Source organism: Fopius arisanus, unplaced genomic scaffold (genome assembly GCF_000806365.1).
Source record: "Fopius arisanus strain USDA-PBARC FA_bdor unplaced genomic scaffold, ASM80636v1 scaffold00126, whole genome shotgun sequence".
Taxonomy (NCBI): domain Eukaryota; kingdom Metazoa; phylum Arthropoda; class Insecta; order Hymenoptera; family Braconidae; genus Fopius; species Fopius arisanus.
Window position 1 is genome coordinate 162,184 of NW_011887865.1, and position 21,504 is coordinate 183,687.

General features: G+C 39.0%; 2 protein-coding genes across 5 annotated transcripts; both read right to left on the minus strand.

Moving 5' to 3' along the window:
* Positions 1 to 79: 79 nt before the first annotated feature.
* LOC105271828 (integrin beta-PS) lies at positions 80 to 6,239 on the minus strand. 2 transcript variants are annotated; one of them, XM_011313599.1, is made up of 13 exons: positions 6,037 to 6,239; positions 5,115 to 5,369; positions 4,670 to 4,883; positions 4,382 to 4,610; positions 3,996 to 4,080; positions 3,721 to 3,891; positions 2,843 to 3,109; positions 2,127 to 2,414; positions 1,500 to 1,805; positions 1,151 to 1,363; positions 804 to 926; positions 344 to 667; positions 80 to 276 (listed from the first exon to the last, which is right to left on the minus strand). In XM_011313599.1, exons 2-13 carry the CDS (start codon positions 5,259 to 5,261, stop codon positions 199 to 201), a joined length of 2,445 nt encoding a protein of 814 aa, XP_011311901.1. In that variant the 5' UTR covers positions 5,262 to 5,369; positions 6,037 to 6,239; the 3' UTR covers positions 80 to 198. The 2 variants fall into 2 exon arrangements, with proteins under 2 accessions (XP_011311901.1, XP_011311900.1); XM_011313598.1 differs by having other exon boundaries at positions 5,945 to 6,239.
* A 1,136-nt stretch (positions 6,240 to 7,375) lies between these two features.
* tud (tudor domain containing protein) lies at positions 7,376 to 21,502 on the minus strand. 3 transcript variants are annotated; one of them, XM_011313601.1, is made up of 8 exons: positions 21,371 to 21,502; positions 20,414 to 21,246; positions 18,040 to 19,578; positions 17,806 to 17,874; positions 14,844 to 16,953; positions 12,845 to 13,009; positions 12,237 to 12,394; positions 7,376 to 12,002 (listed from the first exon to the last, which is right to left on the minus strand). In XM_011313601.1, the coding sequence occupies exons 2-8, from the start codon at positions 21,022 to 21,024 to the stop codon at positions 8,708 to 8,710; spliced, it is 7,947 nt and encodes a 2,648-aa protein (XP_011311903.1). In that variant the 5' UTR covers positions 21,025 to 21,246; positions 21,371 to 21,502; the 3' UTR covers positions 7,376 to 8,707. The 3 variants fall into 3 exon arrangements, with proteins under 3 accessions (XP_011311903.1, XP_011311904.1, XP_011311905.1); XM_011313602.1 differs by lacking the exon at positions 17,806 to 17,874; XM_011313603.1 differs by lacking the exon at positions 12,845 to 13,009.
* Positions 21,503 to 21,504: the final 2 nt, after the last annotated feature.

Here is a 21,504-nt window from a genome sequence, read left to right on the forward strand (position 1 = left end):
GAATTAAAAAAATTTGTTAATCTGTGAAACTGAAGATTAATTCTTAATGCAGTTAAAACTCAATAAAACAATCAAGAAATATATGTAATGGGTTTCAAATTCCGAATTTACTGATTCGTAATTGATATTTGGTACAAACGGATGAAGCATCCAGCGATAAATAAAAAATTCTCCGAATAACTGCTCCCTAATCTAATATTAGTCTTGTCTACTCGTCTGTTCGAAAGTTGGATTGCTGAAAGTCGTCGTCGACGGTTTGTAGAGAGGATTTTCATCCTGAGGATAAAAAAAAATGGTGATTAGAAAGAGTCAGGTGTTTACACAACAAAACAAAAAGACTTACTCTTCCCCATTTAGCCGAAGACCTCTCCTTCTCGAATTTTGCGTATTCCTTCCTGTCGTGCAGAGTTGTGAGAACTTTCCAGAGGAGGAGACCCAGCAGCCCCAGGAGTACAGTAGCAACTACCACCCCGATGGCCACTCCCAGCACTGGCACTGGCTCCGGACACTTTTTCGTGCTTTCCACTGTTATGTTGTACAGCTTCTGGTCACCCCCTTCTCGGAGGAGTGCGTACTTGAAGGCGAATGTGCAACCGTCTTCAGAAGGTACCCAGCACATACGAGTGCCAGCCGCATGCTCTTCTCTACTCGTTACAACTTTATCAACCTGAAGAGAGATAAATTATTGTTTAAAGTTCTCACCTGATAAGATAGATTTGCAATTCCAGTCATAAAGTCATCTGATTTTCCTTTTATATGAATTAAAATTTTTTAATTTAAATGGAATAACTTATTGCACATGCCAGATAGATTTCATCGTCGCATCCACCGCAATTTTCCTGAGCTTTAGGTCCAGTTTTATAGGCGACACATTCTACACAGTCTTTTAGAATATCACAGTCACTGCCAGAACAAGCTTTGGGGTCCTATCGATAAAAACAGATAAAAACAAATAAATCAATAAAAAATGACGTGTTAATCGCCCTTCGAATTAAAAAACAACAATCGTCCATAATTATAAAAATTCCAGGGAAAAGTTATGAGAAGAATAGAGGAACACTGTGCATCATCACAGACCTCACGAATAATTTGAACAGACTATTTTTACCGAGTGGAAAGAGCGTAAATATTCATCACAAATGTGGCTCACCTCGCAATAAGCATTTTGACAGAATTCCCCAGAATAAATGCTCGGTGGATCACAAAAGCACTTTCCACACTTGCACTTGCCCCGACCACTGCAAATTTCCGTGTTCTTTCCAGGTGGAAGACAAGCTTTGTCCCTGCATTCACAAGCTGTACCGCTCCATCCTATATCGCACTTGCACGTGCCGCATACGCACTCGCCATGCTCATTACAAATCTTGAAGAAGCAACAGAACAAGTGGTTTTAGATGCCAACAATCTCCCAGATGATAGGTGCAAACTACTCCCATCGTTTTTCAACACCTCATCATTCTCATTCTCATTCGGAGATAATATAAATATAATATACCAACCCGATGACGACCACCTTCGGTTACCCGCTTGCAGGAGAAGTTGCTGCACTCGCAAAAAGGTCCGGAGTACTGTTGATTTGGCAATGGACCAGGTGAACACGTGCATTTGCCACATCTGCATGCACCACGACCATTGCAGATGGACGTGTCATTTGGTGCTCGACATTTTTCTATTGAATTTTGTTTGATCGCTGCATCGTCACCGGTGCAAGCACAAACATCATCGTAGAAACCCTCGCGACAAGCGCACACACCGCATATCAATGTGCCATTGTAATTGCATTCTTTTGCCATCGGTACGTGACCCTTCAATCAGTTATCATTATTATAATTAATGATTAGACCCTACTCGTTTTAATTGTGTAATCGTTATTTATCGGTTTTTAATAAACTGTAACAGTAATTAACGATTTTAATGAAATCAATCAATTCTCATTGAGATATTAATTGTGTTATTTAATTTAATTTAATTTAAGATTTCATTTACGATTTAATTGTGTAATTCTTGTCAACGTAATTAATCGGAAATTAATCAGGAATATTTAATATTGAAGAAATATTTCTTGTAATTACTCCGAAAATTACAGTCAAAGATAGAGATGTGAGTATTTAAATTTTTTATCTTACGGGAGCTCCTGGTTCGTCGCAGGGACACCCACAGATTAATTCGTAGTGGATCTTAAGGTTTTCGTTTAAGCCCTGGGGTCTTATGAAAAAGGACCCCTTCAGGAGGCTCTTGTCCGTGGGACATTCGGTGACTGTCACGACGATGTCGAACTCCACGACGTCGCTGTAGTGGAGTCCATCGCAGGAGTCTGTTTCCTTCTTTGCAGATCCACTCAGGCACGATGATGAGTATTTTATGTCGATGAAGTCTGGGGCCGTGTCGATTAAAGTCACAGAAGTCACTAATTTCTGGTGTAATCATTTCTAATTATTCATCTAATATATCTTAATTGATAATTCAACGATATTTTTACCGGAAGTCAACGAATTTTCATTGAGTCAAGGGATAACGACAGAGATTCAAATTTCAGAATGAAATTTGATTTTTTAACAATAATTTTAGGTGTAATAATATAATATATTAATCGTATAATTTATATTAAATAAATTTCTAGTAATTTTCATAATTTTAAATCGTAATTAACTTTTCTGATTTACTCCCTTAAATTATGTTAGTCAGCTGTCCTGAAAATCGGTAGCTGGGGTATTTTTCCCTGGAGAAAATTTCCCGGAGGAAATTTCCCGGAGAAAATTTCCCCGCGGGAAATTTGTCTTGGTAATTTTTCAGGAAATTATTTCGTTTTTTTTTGTTGGAATCTGCGGAGGAAGACGAATACCTTATATTCGTCTCGGATGAGGTCGATGACAGCTGACCTGTCATCTTTTTCGATGATGCCAACAGCAGAGTCTTGAATACTTTCACTCAACAACTGGTAAGTTGTATTTTTTGTCGCAGGCACTGCGAAAATTATGTGAATATTGCGTTCTCGGGCCTGTTTACGGATTTGAGCGAGTGATGGGTAGTCCTGGAGGAGCGAGTGGCTGTAGGTTCCGGATGAATCCAAGTGACATTCGCAGTCATTCGGTTCGATGATTCCCGCAAGCTTCGATAAAAAAAATAGAGAAATTGCGAAATAATAAATCCTTCAATTACACTCGGATGTCCATTCAGTGAGAAAGAGATAAAGTGCAACGATTTGGGGAATAGAACATTTTTTTAAATCTGTGAATCTCAAAAACATCATTAATTTACTCTAACTTTTTTTTATCTAAAAAAAAAATCTACTCTAACTTGATTTTCATTTCATTAAAAAACCTGAAAAATCATGTCATTTCTTTGAATATTCACTCATATTTCAATTTCCCCGTCCACGTGACGGCGAAAATTGGAGAAAACAGTAGAAAACTCGAGTGATTATTTTCCGAATCGTCAGACTATTCGAAACTTGATCAAATTGATTTATGAATTATCATGAAAAATTATTTGAAAATTAAAATTATGCATTTCATTGAATTTACATAAAAGGGAGCTTTCATGAACATCGAGAAATTAATCATAATCGTTACTGAATGTTAAACAAATTTCTACCAGTGCAGATTGGAAGAGAATATTAATGATAATGGTATCGGGTTTAATCATGAGTTCGATGGGTTTTCAACCGGTTTGTGGTATGAAAAATATTGTCAATAGATTGATGGAGATCGTTAAACTCACTCTACCATCACCAGCCATGTGTGAACTGGCGTCTGTGCAGAAGACAAGAAGGTGTCGAGCTTTTTCACTCCATCCAATTCTCTCAGGGCAGACCATCGCCTGCATCAGGGCGTCAAATCCACCCTCTGGGGCATCAAGATTTCCGGAAATCGGAGCCGCCTTCACTTTTCTCTGGAATGTAATAATTACACAATTAATTCTTTCAGAAATTTCTGACTCGATTGAATGAATTTGTGTGAATTTTGAATTTCTGAATTGAAGTGGATTTTTATTACAGTGAATAATTTGTCATCGTCACTCAGGGGCATCTGATGCTTGTAGCCGTAAGGAGGGGCGCAGTCACTGCATGGTCTTTCTATTCTGGAAATAGTTATAGAAATAAAATAAAAACAAATTCAATCGTTGGTCCTCATTTCGAAAAGAGTGGCATGAGAAAATGAGAGGAATAATTGCGGGAAAATGGAAAATACATTAAAGAATATCGAAAAAATTATGGGAGAGTGTTTCTTTGAAAACCATTAGAGTCTCTCAATTAATGTCTATTGTTAATAAAAATTGTTTGAAAATTCTCATGATTTAATGATTCAGGCGTCTTTTTTAATAAATTGTACAATCTCATTGACTCGTGTAAACACAAAAAGCTCTTGCAGGAAATTGATACCTAGCTGGAGAAGTATCCGTCATCGGAAGAGCAACTTTATCAACAAAACTGCCGAATCCAAGTTTGAATTTTGAAGTTAAATTTCTCATGGTGGTAGCCAACTCTTCCCCGAGCTCGGACAAGTGCTCTCTGTACTGGTACATCGACCTGGACAAGTCCATCAGGTAGTACATGTCCACGGGGTAGTCCTCGGCCTGAGTGTATCTCAGCTTCAAACGAAATCCGTCCTCTAGAAATCGGAGCATCATATGAAATCGAAATTAATTAAAAAATCCAAAACTTCATTACGTTTTCGCAGCCTCAGGTGAATCTCCTGCGGCTGCACCTGCACCGGCTCCACTCCCTTCTTCGAGGACAATGACTCATTCTTCTGAACAGTAATTGAAGAGACTTCGTCGATGACTTGATGACCGAAACACCAGTCTCTTCCGTCTTGCATTCGTTTTTCATGGAATTTTCTCGGGATGCAACGGTTTTGAATTTTTTCTGTCTCTTTTAATCCCTAGGGAGATTATTTTTATTTTATTTTTCATTCACGGAAATTTCTGGAAAACCAGAAATGATTAAATTGATATTAAAAAATATACCGGTTATTAATTCTATCGTTATTCACTGACTAACAAATTTTTTAAATAAATCCACTTGTTAGGAATTTCGGAGATTTTCATTGAAAGCTGTGAAGGGGAAATTTCAAAAATATGAATAATAATATTAATAATAAATAATTACTAACTGTAGCTGGACACCAGACACAAGAAGGTGTTTTTATGCAGTCGGCGCACTTCACCTGCGCGGCGCATTCCACCTCATCTTGATGATCATCACCCACACAAATAGCCACAACACTCAAAAAAACAATTGTAAAATCCAAAGCCCTCATTTCTTAACTTTCGAATGACTTGGAAACCAAGAAAAACTAGTGAGAGCTCGACGTGGTGGACGGATACTGCGGCATCCCGCGGAAATGACTCCACGAGATAAGTCAACGCTGCGTCATAACACAATTATTATTCCACCAGTGTTTTTAGTCGGAGGATTACGTGGACATTTATTTCCAGCATCAGCCTTCGATTTTCTATTTCAATATTTGCCATACTTGCTATTCACGTCTGGTATCCATAGTCATGTGCGAATAGAATAAACAGATGGAATTAATTCAGTAATCAAGTGTCAAGTCCGATTTTCGGAAGATATCTCCGAATCTAAAAGAGATATCGAAATTTTTCTAATGAGCTCTTTTATAGAGCGTAATAAGACCCACAGAAAAGGTAATTACAACAATTTTGATATTTTTTGTAGATTCAGAGATATTCCTCGAAAAATGACCGGTTGTAATCGACTTGTTCTCCGGTACCAGTTAATTACAGAATTATGAATGAAGTCCTTTATATGAAAGTAATTCAGAGAATTATACTGTATAACGCAAGACTATTAATATAATATAACAATTTATGGATTGATATAATAATTTATTAATATAATGTAACAATTTCTAGTGCAGAATTGAATCGCCAAAAAAATTATTACTAATTATTACTAATTAAAATAGAAAAATTATTATACTATTTCCTGGAATGATTATTCAGTAGTCATTTATTAAATTATCATATGCAGATTTGTAGTTCGTTGAATGAATTGTTCAGTGAATTACTCACACGTTTTATTAGTCACTCGACAGTGAAGCTTGAGTAACGGATTAATCACAGCGATGATTCTCACGAATCGAATGAGCGCGAGATCATATTTTCAAAATGACTCTGATTAATGCGCGAGGTCATGAACGAAGCAGCACTCCATTTTACCTACCGTAAAAAAGTTAGAGAATATTATTTACCTGAAGACTCCTCCATTGCCGGTAACAATTTTCAAATTTCTATAAAAAAAATTCCGCGAAATGTTTTTTGTCATAAAAATTTATATAACATCATATATATTGTTTATATTTTTTATATTATTTATATTTTTCGATTCCTTTCATTTTTTTTCTATATTTATTTAATAAAACCTTTTTTATTCATTATTATTAATATTAATATTAATTTTTATGGTATAAATATATGGATATATATGTTTATTTCGATATATATATTTATTTATATTTTTTTTCCTTCAAAAACAATAACATTGCTAATGATAAATAACGAACTTCATTTCGTTGATTAAAAATTATTTCTTTTAGATCCGGAATTCAACTCTCGATAAATAATGAATCAGTAAATTACCCCGGACTTATAAATTACCAGTTAAATTTACAAGTTATACAGGAAATTTCTTCGGGATGAGGATTGTCCAGGCAGACAAACGACCCCAACCAATTTCCTCGACAAAGCCTAAAGACTTGAAGAAACCCTTTGATTTTTGCTGTGACGCTCATCGTCAGGATCCAGAGACTCAGTACAATTTGAGAAATCCACCCTTTGACTCGAGTTTTCCGAACACAACTCTCACCAGTGATCGTCCAGACGTTCAGTTCCGGATCCAGGACATTGTGAGACCAGCCCCTAGAGGAATCAGGGGAGGAATTTTTCAAGACAGTGTTGAATTAAAGAAAGCGGAGATTTATGGAAAGTCGAAGAAAGGCCGAGGGCCTTTGAAGTGGTTGTTGGAAGAGGAAATTGAAGTTGCTCGCGATCTTTTAGCTAAAGACAAGAGAATTAAACGGACAGAGGAAATAGAAAAAAAATTTGCGAGGAACAGAGCGAAGAAGAAGAAAATAAAAATCAATTAATTGCTCCAATTCTATAAATTAAAAATCGCAGTAAAATAGAGGATTTGAATAATTTCAGAAAATAGCCGAAGTTCGACGAGAAAGAATTTCTCAATATTCAATCAATAAATCTCTTCTCCAATTTCGTTCTACGTAAAACGGAAGTAGCACTCTTTTTTGAGATTTCCGAGGTGCGAAATTTTATATCCACTTGTCAGGAAACGCTTGATTATGCCTCTGTCATCTGTTGGCTGTAAAATTAAATTGAAATAAAAAAACTCTCAATATTTTTATTACAAAATTTATATTTGAGCTGTATACAAAGTTATCTTCATAATGACGGTGCAGAAGGAACCCTTTGGTTGAATTAAGAAAAATAAAGAAATGCTCTCGAAGTTGAACTAAATAAACCTGTTACACCAATCAATGTTTTATACATTTTTAGATTAACAAAAGCTGCCGCATTAATTAGTACTTAAATAATATTTTTAGTCACTTTTGTAACCGCACTACTTAATTCAAGTATCACCAACTGTTTTATTTGTTCGAAATAAGTCGGGTATTACAATTTTTTATAATACTCTCCAACCAAAATAATAAAATAGAAGAAAGCCGAAATGATCCCAAGAAAAATTAATTTTCAATTAAAAAAAAAATCATCATAATAAATGATAGCGTATATTAAGTGCTAATCATGTCCTAGTAATATTTTTTGTTATCATTTTTTATTGCAGCTCCCGCATAATCTAACCTACTTGATTCTTCCTCATTCTCTTATTCAAGTGTCTAATTAATAATTGTTTTAATTGTTAATAAATATCGTAAAATGCTCCAGGCACTTTCTATCATGTTTTCCGTCTCGTGCTCATGCTCTCAAAATAAAAAATACGACTTCATTAATGAGTAAGTCGAATAAACCCGCAGACAAGTGACAAGAGTGAGGATCAAACATAAAAAATATCTCATTTGTCTTTTCCTTCGCAAATATCTCAGAAAATATCTAGAGAATTTGCAAATTGTACTCTCTACAAAGACCTCTCGAAATAATCTTTCAATTTATCTAGACTTTTTCCCTCACTCCTCCTACACACCATTGGGTTAAAAAAAAAGAAGTAAACCATAAACAAAAAAAAAACGTAAATGAACAAAAAAATTAACAGAAAGCACCTCGACAAACCCTTTTAATCCACTTTATGACACTAATTTCATGACTCACCTAATCACCAAGAAGAAAAAAAGAAATACGTCTTTTCGATGAAAAAATGTCAGTCTTTGATTTTAATCTTCAGGCCACTTCCCCTACCATTTAATAATAAATTCAACTCAATAAGTGAAATTAACTTAATTAATTGCATTAATTGAAGTAATTTGATTGATCGAATTAAATGATTAATTAAATGGTATTTGAATTCTGGGTCATACATCTAAGAGTGGCTCAAGAAACTAGTGGTGAACTCAACTACACTAAATAAAGCTGAAGAATCAGAAGGAATCAGTGGAACAAGAATAATGAATGATATTTAACATTTATGATTTTAGTCTACTTCTCACCGCAATTTAATCCTTTAATGGAAGGGTGAGACTTAATTTAATGTCTTCAATACGGTGGAGTAGATTTTTCACTTCGAGTTGTTTTCAGTCTCGAGAGTGAGTATTTCGTCATCATTCCTCTTCTCGAATTCGAGAATTCGATGATCAGTGACTACTCCAGAGACTAGTTTGTCGGAATGAAGTATCTTGGGAGTTCCCGGGGATTTTGGAGGCTCCATGCAATCCTCAGATTTGTCTGAATCAACGTTCACATTACTCAAGTCACTAATCAAAATTTTTTTCGGACTGACGGATGAATCTGCTTCATCACAAGCCATAATTGGTTCTGCAGTTGCAGAGGGCTCTGTTAAATCAAGTTGAGAGAGACTCTTAATTGTTTCCGAGGTTATTTGATCGTTTAGAAGGGTTGAGTGATGACTCTCCTTCGTTGGGGACTCTTTATCGTCTTTAAGAGATTCCATGGTACTCAAATCCACTCCAGAAATTTCACTGATGCTTTTACCTTTGTCCAGAGTTTCTTGATTAGCTGATCCATCGCTTGGAGCTTCGGCTTCCTCAGAAACTGGATCACTTCCACGGAGTTCATCATCAGGTGCTTCAGAAGGTGGTTGAGAGTACAGTTCGACAATATCATCAGCTGTTAGCTCTCTCATAACAGCTGTAAACTTTCTCATAAGAGATGTTTCCTCTCTGAGCCCCTCCACAGTGTCTGGCCCAATGCTGCCCCCTTCCTCAGGTTTCTGAAGAGTAATATCAGGAGATGAATCGAGCTTATCAGAAATATTGGTTGAAGATTGATCAGAAGTTCCAGTGGCTTCAATTCCTGAAGTGCTACTGGACACATGCCCACTGATGCTCTCACTCTGAAAGACCATCTCTCCTAATCTAGTAACGATCTCCTTCGTTTGATCCACCTTGACGTCCTGCTGGATGTGAATAAAACTGTCAGAAGTCTCATCCAAAAAACTCTCGCTCAAGTTCTGTATCTTCTCGACGTGCTCTTCCAGTTCGTCATCGATATCTGCTGGTTTTTTCTTCTTGCAGAGTGGAGCTAGAATATCCACGACGTCCTGACCATTCAGAGACAATTTAACGAGGCTAGGATCATCCTCATCCATCTCTACACACTCGAAAGTGGTCATCCCGTCAGCTGCAAGTTCGATGAATTTCTCACAAGCCTCTTGTGACCAGCACTCGACGTCCTCTGGAAGTTTGAGAGAAGAGAACATGGACAGGTGTGGGATCTTGATGATGTCCTCTGGTAGAGCCCTGAGTTCACTGGTAACAGCAGAATTTCCGTAATCGATATAAAGTACCTCAGTCTCAGATTCTGAGTGACAGAGAATTTTTGCTCGATACCAGTGATTGTCCTCGGGGAATTTAGCTGCACAGATTGTGCCCTCTGATAGAGTCGTCAATGGAAGAAAACTCTGGGCATTTATCAGGGGCTCTGCCATTAATTCAAGTTCTGCTATTTTGCAGTCTGCCTGCAGCCAAAATTCACTGGGAGATACAGCGTGACTCACCACGACATTTGGCGATGTTTCTTCACCAAGAGGCGACAGCCTCTCCTCAATGGTAGCCACAGGTTTTTCACAGAGTCCTATCAGATCGATGGATATATCAACTCCTTCAAGAATGAGCTTCACCTTGGAAGTCTCTCCCTCCTCAATAACATCGAGAATAAAAATCGTTGCACCGTCATCAGCCATTCTGGAAAACTCCTCACAAGCCTTCTCAGACCACTGCTCAATTCCCTCAGGCAAGGGAAGACAGCATTTTCTGGATAGAGGAGGAATAGCAGCGAGATCCTCAGGGATTTGCCTGATTTCCGTAGAAACCGCTGAATTTCCGTAATCGATGTAAATTACATTGGTCCCAGTATCACCATGAGAGATAACTTTAGCCCTGTACCAATTCTGATCCTCAGGGAACTTCGCAACACAAAGGGATCCTTCCTGGACCTCCTCGATCCTCCCAAACATATCAGCCACCACGAATCTATCAGCAATGGTCTCCAGGTCAGCCACAAACTTTTCCTCCTGCACCCAGAACTCACTTGGAGAATTTATATGACTGACAAAAGCTGCTCTTGGATCGAGTTCCCTGTGAATAATCTCATCGAAGATATCCTCAACTCCGTCGACTTTAATTGCCAATTTTTCCTCCACAAGTTTATCCCCAATGTTCTCATCTCCAACGAATAATTCCAGCCTCTTGGGATTACCATCAGCTGTCACAACGGCATCGATGAACTCCTCAGCTGTCGCCATCATCAGGAACTTCTCGCATGTCCCTTCAGACCAGTCCTCCTCACCGGAAGGTATCAAATCCAATCTGCACTTGATCCCATACCTTTTGATTGACTTCATCGACTCCGGCAGGTATTTTATTCCATTCTTGATATCAGTAATGCTGTCCGTATTCCCAAAGTCAACGAATCTCACTGTCACAATATCCTCATCAGCATCAATGACCTCAGCACGATACCAGAAACCATCAGCTGAGTATGTTGCAGCGCAGAAAAGATTCTCCTCTGGGATTCCCTCCACGTGGGAATAGCTAGGCACTTCTGCCTGGAGTTTCTCCTGAAGATCGTCAATTGCTGGTACGTCTCGGAGACGTTGAATGTAGAACTGGGCTGGATTGTCTGCATGAGTCACTGCCACTTTGTATTTTCCTCCCACAATCATATCCTCGGGTTCTGAGGGATCGATCTCTGGTTTCTTCGGCTCTTCCTCTTGTTGGAGGAGATCCGAAGACCCCAGGATTTGACTTATTTTCGTGCCTGTCGAGTCTTCAAGCTCGACGATCCATTTTGATCGGATGTTGTAGAGAGAGGCTGTGAATTCTTTGTCCAGGAGGAGGGGTTTAAGTGCCTCGAACTGCTCTGATTCGGATCCCTTCAGGTTCACTGACAAGGAGACCTCGAGAGCAACGTGCGGTTTTATCATGTGCTGGGGTTCCAATTCCTTCAGCAACTCGGAGGGGACATGCTCTGAATTCCCATAGTCCAGGTACTGGACGAGGGCTCCTGTCTGGCTACTCTTCAGGATCTTCGCTCTGTACCAGTTCTCATCCTGACTCTGGGCTGCGCAGAGTGTTTGGGGGAGGGCCTGGGGGTTCAGAGGACGTCCTGACGTCGAGTAAAAGTTGAAGAGATCGTCAAGGAGTGACTGTAGCAACGGAATATCAGATACTCTTTGAAGGTAGAGGCTCTTCGCGTGATTTACGTGTGATATTGTCACTTTATTTACTGAGTGGATTATTGGGGTGCCCAGGAGGGGGCAGATTGTCTCCTCCGGATCGTTAGGAGTGATTTTAATCTTCTGGCCAGTTGTGTCAAAGATTGATACTGCGAGTCTGTAAAATAAAACATTATGCAAGACTATTTTATATTAAATATTTATAGTAGACCTAAGTTATAGTTGCGTGTACGGGGCTTTCACAATTTTACAATTTTACAATCTTTTACTTCCACTCTCAGTTGCAGAAATATTTTAACAGGAGTGCAATACTATGAATGATCGAATAGAATTGACGGGTATTTTTGGTATTTTCAAATTTTTTCTTGTACTATCGCTTGAATCAATTCACCTGTTATTATCGACATTCTCAACTCGAATGATCACTTCCTTATTCTCCACAGTTGTCTTAAACTTCATGTCAATATCAGCAGAAGAATTCGCATTCTTCACGTAACACTCGACTGCTTGATTCTGCATAACTGCCAATTGCGGTGGCAACGCCAGCATCTGTATAAAATGAACAAATTAAAACCGACAATTAAAAAGAATGAACAAAAGTGTAACAACGACAGTGGTAGGTTCAATTCCAATTCTCATGAAAAATACATTTCTACTTAAAAAGTAAAATCGTTTACAAAGATGTCCTGACAATTTCTCTCAAAAACATTCATAATATCGAAGATAATTAATCTCCAATAATTATCTCCGCATTAATCTTGAGAGAATGAATTTTGCGGCAAGACACACTGTATTCTCAAGTTATTATTTATGGGTTTAGAGTCGAGGGGAAATGCAGAATTATTTTTAATCCTGAAAATTCATAATGAAGAAATGATGAAGATTATTCTGACGTTAGTTGAGTCGCATGTGTATGGCAATTAATAATATCAGATGAGGCCTAGTGATGAGGATAATGTTTTAGTCGTCCATGTCATCACATTGAATGATAAAACTCACGCAGTCCATTGGTATCACTAGTTTGGCTCCAGTGTCAATGAGCCTGACGTCAAAGCCAGTGGAACGTGAGGTACTAATGACAACGGCACGCTCCCATCCACCCTTGGTTTCAACTAGACAACCTGACCCAAGGAACACCTCACGCTTCGATAGTTTCGCCAACACCTAACATTGGCACACTTCTATTTACTAAACTTTTCATTTTAAAAATTGTCTTTTTGTTTTCGACTGCTTCTGTTTAGTTACTAGCCAAAAGGTGATTATCAAGTTCTGGGATTACGTTACATATTTTACAATTATTAATCAATTATTAATCACATAGAGGGATTTATAATTACTGACAATATTTTTTTTAATAATTCTTGTAGACAGTGCCTGGAATTCCTTTGTTCACTAGAGAAATCATTGTTGTTATTCTAGGAAGAAAAAATCGCGCGGAATTTTAATTAATTGGATTTATAATTAATGAACTATATATCGATTTCGATAATTTATGGGAATTATTAGTCGTTTTTTGATGAATTGTTAAGATTATTGGATTATTGCAAACTTTATTTCAGAAAAGATTGTTATCGATTTGAATATGAAGCGTTTTGATATATCTAAATTCCATTCCTTCTTATATGATTTTTAGTATGCCAATGTAAGTCAATTTAAAATAAATTTAAAGATTATTAATTGAGGTATTGAATGATTTCCGGTTCAGGCAGAATCCGGTGGTTAATCAATCGTAATCAGGAGCTAAGACTCATTAATGATAATTATCAAACCCGAGATCCTTGTACAACTAGCAATTTCTTCACTAACGTTACAAAATTCAATGAAAATGTTATACACAATTCCATTTATCTCAACATTTGGCACTTGTCGCGTCTCGTTTCCATTCAAAATTCAAATTTTAGCGGGATTTTAAAATTACTCGTCTGCGCATGCGCAGGAGTCCAAGCCGCCGCCATTTTAGTGCCTTAAACCAGATAATCGGGAGAGAGCGGGATCAGTTGGCGGCCGATTCGAAAGTCAAATTAGAATTAAAAATGTGAATATTTTCGGTGAACTTATAGGGTAGGATAATTTCAGTTTTCTATTCTGATCTCAATAAATTGATTCAACTACTTACGATTACCTGAGCACTTTCTTTTTCCCAAATCCCAGGTTTTAACCAACAGAATTAATTACGAATCAAAACTGGTAATTTACCACACATCGTGCGAGTCAACTGGTCAGTCATTTCATCACAACACAAATGTATTGGGAGCTTGTTAAAGGTAAGGATTCACAAGCAATTGTTATTACAGTATCAATTAGCAAGTCTCGCCAATTATTCATATACCGTATCTAGCAGTTATATATAATAAAATTTAAACAAGTTTCGGGCGTACAAATGCATTTTCCCAATTATGCAAATCTCTTGACGAATTCATTTACTAGAAAACTCTTCTGACATTTCTCCTAAAACCTGATGAATACTAAAATCATTGCATAATTCAGAAAAAATTGTATCATGCGAAATTATTTCCATATTTTTTATAATTAATGATACGAAATATATTGGAAATTAGGAGATAAATTACACAGATCATTAATAACTTTTTTAAAATATCTCCCGAACTAAAAGAGACAGCGGAATTTTTATAAAAACTATTTTTCTATTTCTCATTCCACTTTACGAAAAACTTCTCATAAAAATTCAATTATCCCTTTAGTTTTGGAGATGAAAAAGAGCGAAAAATTCGCCGAAAGGGCCAGCCAACTAATTTCCTTTTTCATTTCGCTACAAAATTACAAATCGATTACTCTCATGATATTCCCCTACTCTACAAAATAATTAATTCATAATAATAGTAATAGTGTCATTCTTCCAGTAATTTTCCTTCTCATCAAAGTTCGTATAAAAAAACATGACAATCATGCTGAGTTATCAGTAACCATACTAAAACTAGCTACTCAACACGATCTCCCAAAAAGTAACACCAAACATTTAAATAAAAGAAATTCTTACCTCAGCACCCTTCCCAGCCATGAATTCAGCGATGCCCTGCTGGCACTGATCAGCAGAAGGTAGTAAAACATGAAAGCGTCCAGTCCCTTCGACATTGGACACTCTGACCCTGAGAGTCTGTCCTTCCAACTTGCTGATGTCGATCCTCACAGGTTGCTGCTCACTGATCCCGTTCTCCTGTACCTGTCCATCAGTCTCAGGTTGCCCTGGCTCAACAGTTTCCACAACCTCTGGGACACTCGCCGAGACCGCAAAATCAGCAAGTCTTTTCTCCACCATGACCCCCGCGAGGTCCTTTCCATCCACCATCATCGACACCGTGTACTTATAATCCTTGACCTCGTGGAAGCAGCACTCGAATTTCTCCACATTAAAAAGTTTCTCAATCTCATGAGAATTGGACTTGACCCAGTTATCTCCACTGACAGGAATAACATTCTTCAGAGTGCAGTTGAACGCTTGCTTGGGCATCTCCATGAACTGCTTCTCCACCCTGAATGTTTTCTTGGCCTCCACCATGGCGCAATTACCAAAGTCTACGTATCTCACGATATTCCCCCTGAGTTTATTGAGCTCGAGTACCTCAGCCCGATAAAACGCCCCATCCTCAGCAAAAACAGCGATTACAGCACTCCCCACCTCCAAAGGCTCCTGCATAGGTGTTCTTCCAGCGTAAACCCTCTGGATCTCAGTCATCATCTTCTTGAATTCATCCTCAGCTTTTAATGATTGACAGTAAAAATTATGGGGATTCAGGAGCCAAGTCACCAAGACTTCAATTCTCTCCTCAAGATCGACAACACGCTCCTTCCACTTGTGATCGATGAGGGCATAATCCGGTGGTGATGATCTGGGTCTTCTCGACAGGTTTGAGGTCCTACTCTTATTTCTAGACAACTCCTTAGCCCTCACCAGATCGACACCATCGCTGTACTGCTCGTTGATGTACTGCACATGGGGCACGCCGTCTACAACTTCTCGAAGAAGAACAGTATAAATTTTCTTCTCGAGCCCAACGAACTCAGCCTCCAGGGTTTTCAGCTCAAGAGCTGCTGTGAATGCCTCTACTTCCTTGGAATCCCAATCCTTTTCAACAGCTGCCAAGAGCTTTACGTGAACTGCCTGGGCTGATAGCTTACAGACCTCTTCCGTGATGTCCTTGATTTTATCAAAAGGGACAACTTCAGTATTTGCATAATCCACGAATCGCACTTTAGCACCAGCTGGTGTTACTTCCTCCACAGATGCTCTGTACCACTCTGAGTCCTCCGAGAACTGAGCAATGCAGTCAGTTCCAGGTTTGAGAGAAGTCTCAGGTATTACCTGACCACCTGATTTGTAGATCTCAGCTATTTTCGCCATTACTCCCTCGAGCTCTTGAAAATCAGGGTGAAGAATGACCCAGAAATCCAGAGGGCTCACCATGTAGATGAGTTCGCAGTTCTTGATGGCTCCCAGGGTGATATTGGGGGGTGGAATTTTCAGCTGTTGAGATTTTTGAGGTTTAGGTGGTGAGCAAGAGTTGGAGGATGAATTGGACGGGTGAGAGTGTGCAGAGGCGGGTCTTCTGGAGTCCCTGGAGTCCCTGGAGTCACTTGGACGTCTGTTATTGCCACCAAAATCTCTAGGAGATCTTCCTCGAGGAGCATTTGAGTGGTTCAGTGATTTTGGGGATCTAAAACTGCTTTCATTGGACTCAGGGTCCCTTGGGGATCTTTGGAAGTCGTTTCTTGGGGGTCTGTTGCTTCCTCCTCGGGGGGGACGTTCTCCGCGTCTTCCTCCACTTCGTGAAGAGGTGTCCGAGTCTTTGTCGCTCCAGGATTTCTCCATCGAGGTGTTTCGCTCTGATCTAGGAGGAGTTGAGGGTTTTGAGCGGTTGGATCTGTTGAAGTCGTGGGGAGAGCGTTCGGAGTGGTTGTCGTTGCGATCCTGGCGAGGGGGATCTCTACTCGGTCGATCGTTTCGAGGGAATCGATCGTTCTGAGGGGCTTTCGCCCACTCCTGGGGCCCGTTTCGTTGCGTCTGGATATCCTGACGCTTGAGCTCGTTCTCCTCGTCCTTCCACGTCTTCTTTGGGAGATCTGAGGCCTTCCAAGTGTCGGATTCATCGCTGCGAGGAGCAAAGGGTGAGTGGATTCCAGAAAGGGAATGCCTTTTTTTATTTCCAAATTAATTTTTATTTGATTGTGCACTGATGCTGGATGACCGTGATATTTTTCATTACTGGGATTTTAATTACTTCTTATTATTGTGGATTTCATTGAACAAAATTTAGGGTGCTCAAGCTGTATATGAATGCTGAGGATGAATTACACTGTTAGAAATTATTTACGACATTGAATTTTGAGTTTTGTGAAGTTAATTAAGGATTAAAATATTTGTGCAATTAGTTAGTTAATTACGAATTGATTTTTTGCTGACCAATACTCCATTTTTTAATGAATCGCGAATTTAGGTCATGTTGGAAATTGAATTTCCCGGGAATATTCAAAAAAGCAATTTTTCAATAGTTTTAGTAAAACGTGAATAGTGGTGAGTTGTTAAAAATTCTAACTAGATTTTTTTTCGAACAGTGTAGAAAAGCCAGATATAATGCGTTGCGATTTTGGCAGGACGAGATGAATCAATTACAGTTAGGCTTTAATTTTTTCACTTCCTCGACATTGACGGGAAAATTCCCATAATTTTTTCATATTCACGGATGCCTATAAAAAAAAACTCTCTAATATAATTTGACTCATCGCGTTCTATGAATTTGCTTGCATTTTTAAGAGATTATCTTGCAAATAATAGATTAGAATTAGATAATGTGAAACTGGAAATTTGAAGATATTTGCAAAATAATCAGGATTGAATTTCTAGACGCGTTTTTGTCCTTCCCTTCCCTGACGTTAAACATTAACTTTCACAAATGAATACAGAAAGCATCGGCTTGCAGAATATTTTTTCATCATCACTTTACCGTGAGTGTCTAACGTTTTTTGATTTCGACTTTTGTGGTTGGCCCTGGGGTTGGGTTTTTACACCGGACCTGCATTACAATTATTTTGTTTATTTAAAAATCCTTAATCGATTGAATATTGGGAAAACATCCCAATCAATCGAAACAGCAATAATACTAATAATTATACTAATAATTATAGAGACCGACATCTCCGAGGATTGAAATTCAAAAATTCTTCAAGAAAATACTCACCTTCTCCCACGTCTCGAAGAGGAGGTCGGCACGTCATTCTTAACCGGTGCCTCAGTCAATGTTTTCTGCTGAATCTTTTTCATCTCCTCGAAGAAATCCATCGTAGGTACTGCATTCTTATCGAACAGTTTCACCACAATTCCCTCAGTATGATGATCGAGCACTACCATTTCCAGTACCTTATCCATGACCATTTTCTCAAACTGATTATCAAGGTCATCAGAAAGATCCTTCCCTTGAAAATCACTGAGTGCACATTTAATTGCCAATGCTGGGATCCTGGTAAGCACCTCTCCCCCGACGATCCTCAACGCAGACGTCGATATAATCTCATTATTTCCATAATCAACGTAATGAACAACTACTTGATTCCCAGACAACTTGATTACCTTAGCCCTGTACCATTGAGAGTCAACATTACAATGTGCAAGGCACTTGTATCCAGGTGTGATAGATGCAGGCTTGACAGGAGGTGCAGTCTTAATGCACTCCTCAAGAGTACTTGTCAATTTGTTCAGGGTATTCGTGTCGTCATCAAGTTGAATGTAAAATTTGCTGCATCCCTCCACATAGCAGACATGAACGAGCTTCTTGACACCTCTGTTCAAGAGTCTCCTCTCAGGCCAATTCTCAGTGCATCCGGGAAATTTAGCAATCAGCATTTCCAGGATATTCTTATCATTATCCCAGAGGTGTCCATACTGCATCAGTGGTGAGTCTTCTGGTGGTACCACATCCAGAATCATCCTCTTGCCCTCGACGAGTTCGTGAAAATATCTCTTCATCTCCTCACTGACGATTAAATACTGCACCCTGCTCAGAGTGAATCTTATCGAGAATACGTTGGGATGAGCAAACTCCAGGGGCAGCTCGTAGATATCAGAGTGAGAGAGGATCTCACTGGAGCCATAATCGATGTAGAAGACTTTTGCTTGAAATGAATCTGTTACTGAACGAACAACTGCTCGTCTGAGAGTACCATCCTTGGAGTAACGACCCAGACAAACTGATCCTGGAATTGGGGGTTCTGACAGCAGCTTCAGAGGGCAAGAGCTTATGCGCTTCATCAGGGCTACGAGCTCCTCCAGGTTCTCCTCAGGTTGAACAGCAAATTTCAGGGGTCCATCTTCCACGAAGGAAATTACCACTGGATATTTTCGATATTTCAAGACTCTGTTCACCATTGATTGAGCAGTTTTTGGAGTGGATTTTATCGGGGAGTGATGGCGGTGAGGGTTTGTCGTGGAGATGGGGGGGTGAGAACGTGGTGGAATGTAGAGGGGTTGCTGAGGAGTCTGCTGACGCCAGTTCTCTTGGGTCTGGCGAGGATAGTTTTGGTAATTCTGGGATTTCGGTTTTTGGTAGATGTGGTTGCTGTGGTAGTTGTGGAGATGAGTGTGATTCAGGGCGTCAGAGGGTGGGTAGTGGTGGTGAGGGGGGTGGTGTGACTGTGAGGGGTAGTACTGCTGCATGTTTGGACGATTCTGGCGGTATTGGCTTGAGGGGACTGCTGGCAGTGGCATAGGTACGTTGAGTAGACTGGAAAATAAGAGGTTAATATTAGGGAAGAAATTCTCCTGAATAAATTGAATGAAAAAAATTGAATTATCGTTATCTATCTATCTACCGCGAAATATTGATCTTTTTTCGAATATTTGTCGGTTATAAATAAAGTTTAGTAGTTCCTATCGGCAAAACGGGAAAACCAATTCTTTATAGGAAAAATTATTGATTTCTATCACATCTAGTAATAAAACATTCAGATTCGAATTTTTAATTATGATGGAGACTCCTATTTTAAAAACTGGGTTGAATCCTCATTTTTTAATGTTATCTCCTTGAAAACCGAAATGATAATCGGATCCCAACGCATTTGAGTTCATTCACCAAGAAAAAATAGTGAGGCGAATCTTCAATTCATATTGTTCTTTATGGGTTCATCCAAATCACGCCTGAAGATCTAAATATTTACATATATCCGGGGAGGAGTTTTTGACGATAAGCGTTTGACGCCGGTATGAAAATCAAAACAATTGCGGCATCCAGAATAAACAACTCGGGATCAGTCTGTTTTTCTGAATACTCAAATACCGAGAATATTCAGACATAATTAAAAAGTAAAAACACACATTTCCTAGAATATTCTGCATTCGGAATAAAAATTTCTTTCATCCTCGTAAAAAGAACGAGACACTAATTTTATCCGATACATCGAATTCGCTCAGACAATCCAGATATCCAATATCTTTTTCTCAAAAAAAAAAAAAAAAAAAGAAATAAACCCTGAATTCTCACGCTCAACCCGACAAATCACTGAACGATGAAATGGTAAAAAATGATAATAAAACCGCCAGAGTAAAAAAAAAAATCTTACTTAGCCAGATCCTCGCTGGTAGCAGGAATAGCCATTTTCTTATTAATCATGAACTCGGCGTAATCCTCGCCATTGAAGAAGAGCTTGAGGGTCTTCTTGGTGTTTTTGAGAACCGAGCAACAAATTCCTGGCATGTAAATATACCTCAATGTGAGTTTGATATGATCAACGAGAGAGGGTTCCCAGGAGTCCTTGAAAGGCAGGACATCTGCCATGATGAAGTCTGTGGCAGCAGCCGGCATATCCTGGAGCTGAATGCTCTCCGGGGTGTTATCCAAGATCCTAATGCTCTCATACGACACAGTTTCGACATTTCCGTAATCCATAAAGTGCACGAATACTGTTCCATTTCCACTGTTGGGTCTCACGATTTTCGCTCGATAAAAGGCATCCTCGTGAAATGCACAACAAGTCATACCTGGTCTCAATTGTGTATCACGCTGAATGGCCCCAAATCCATTCTGAAAGGCCTCATTCATCGACCTAATCAGAGACTCGATCTTCAGTCCAGCATTTTCTTCAACTTGACCCCAAACCCGAAGGAGAGGTCCTTCTGTGTCCACGTGAGTCACGTAAATGTTGAATTCCCTGCCCGGTGCAACAACTGTCATCTTGTCCTACTTCCGATGACCGTTGTAATTCTCTTCAAGAAGAATTTAACCTTCTACCACACAATCTCGTTGTCCCACAACATTCAAATGTCTTCTAGACACTTTTGTTTTTTCTCTCTTATTCTGAGAACTTATCGATTTTTCCAAGATGATTGTTTTAGTGACAGTTATTTTTTTCGCAAGTTTGGCCAGGCTCGAGTAAATTGAGAACGAATATGGAACCTGCACTAACCGGAAACGAAGAGTGTTTAGTGGGTCTCGGGGGTCTCGGGATTTTTAATTGTTATTGAGATATTTCATTGGAGATTTAGAAATTTTTGCGATCTGGGGCGATGATTTTGCATACCTGAGACTAGCGGTCTTCGGTGATTTCAATCGAGTAGGTTTCTCGGTCACTTCTGTTTGTTCCCCTTGTCAAAGTCTTGTTTAGGCGCCCATTGTTCTTTACGAAGTGAAGTCGTAATGAGGAATGTAATCAAA

What these genes read in the sequence shown, in the direction of transcription:
- LOC105271828 (XM_011313599.1), bottom strand. Translation starts at nt 5,261, where the DNA reads ATGAGGGCTTTGGATTTTACAATTGTTTTTTTGAGTGTTGTGGCTATT. An exon ending in CCGAAGGTGGTCGTCATCGG is followed by an intron (nt 1,364 to 1,499) that starts GTTGGTATATTA and finishes TGCTTCTTCAAG; the next exon opens with ATTTGTAATGAGCATGGCGA. An exon ending in GTCAAAATGCTTATTGCGAG is followed by an intron (nt 927 to 1,150) that starts GTGAGCCACATT and finishes TTTTATCGATAG; the next exon opens with GACCCCAAAGCTTGTTCTGG.
- tud (XM_011313601.1), bottom strand. Translation starts at nt 21,024, where the DNA reads ATGACAGTTGTTGCACCGGGCAGGGAATTCAACATTTACGTGACTCAC. An exon ending in ACCAGCGAGGATCTGGCTAA is followed by an intron (nt 19,579 to 20,413) that starts GTAAGATTTTTT and finishes CTTATTTTCCAG; the next exon opens with TCTACTCAACGTACCTATGC. An exon ending in GAGAATGTCGATAATAACAG is followed by an intron (nt 12,003 to 12,236) that starts GTGAATTGATTC and finishes TTTATTTTACAG; the next exon opens with ACTCGCAGTATCAATCTTTG.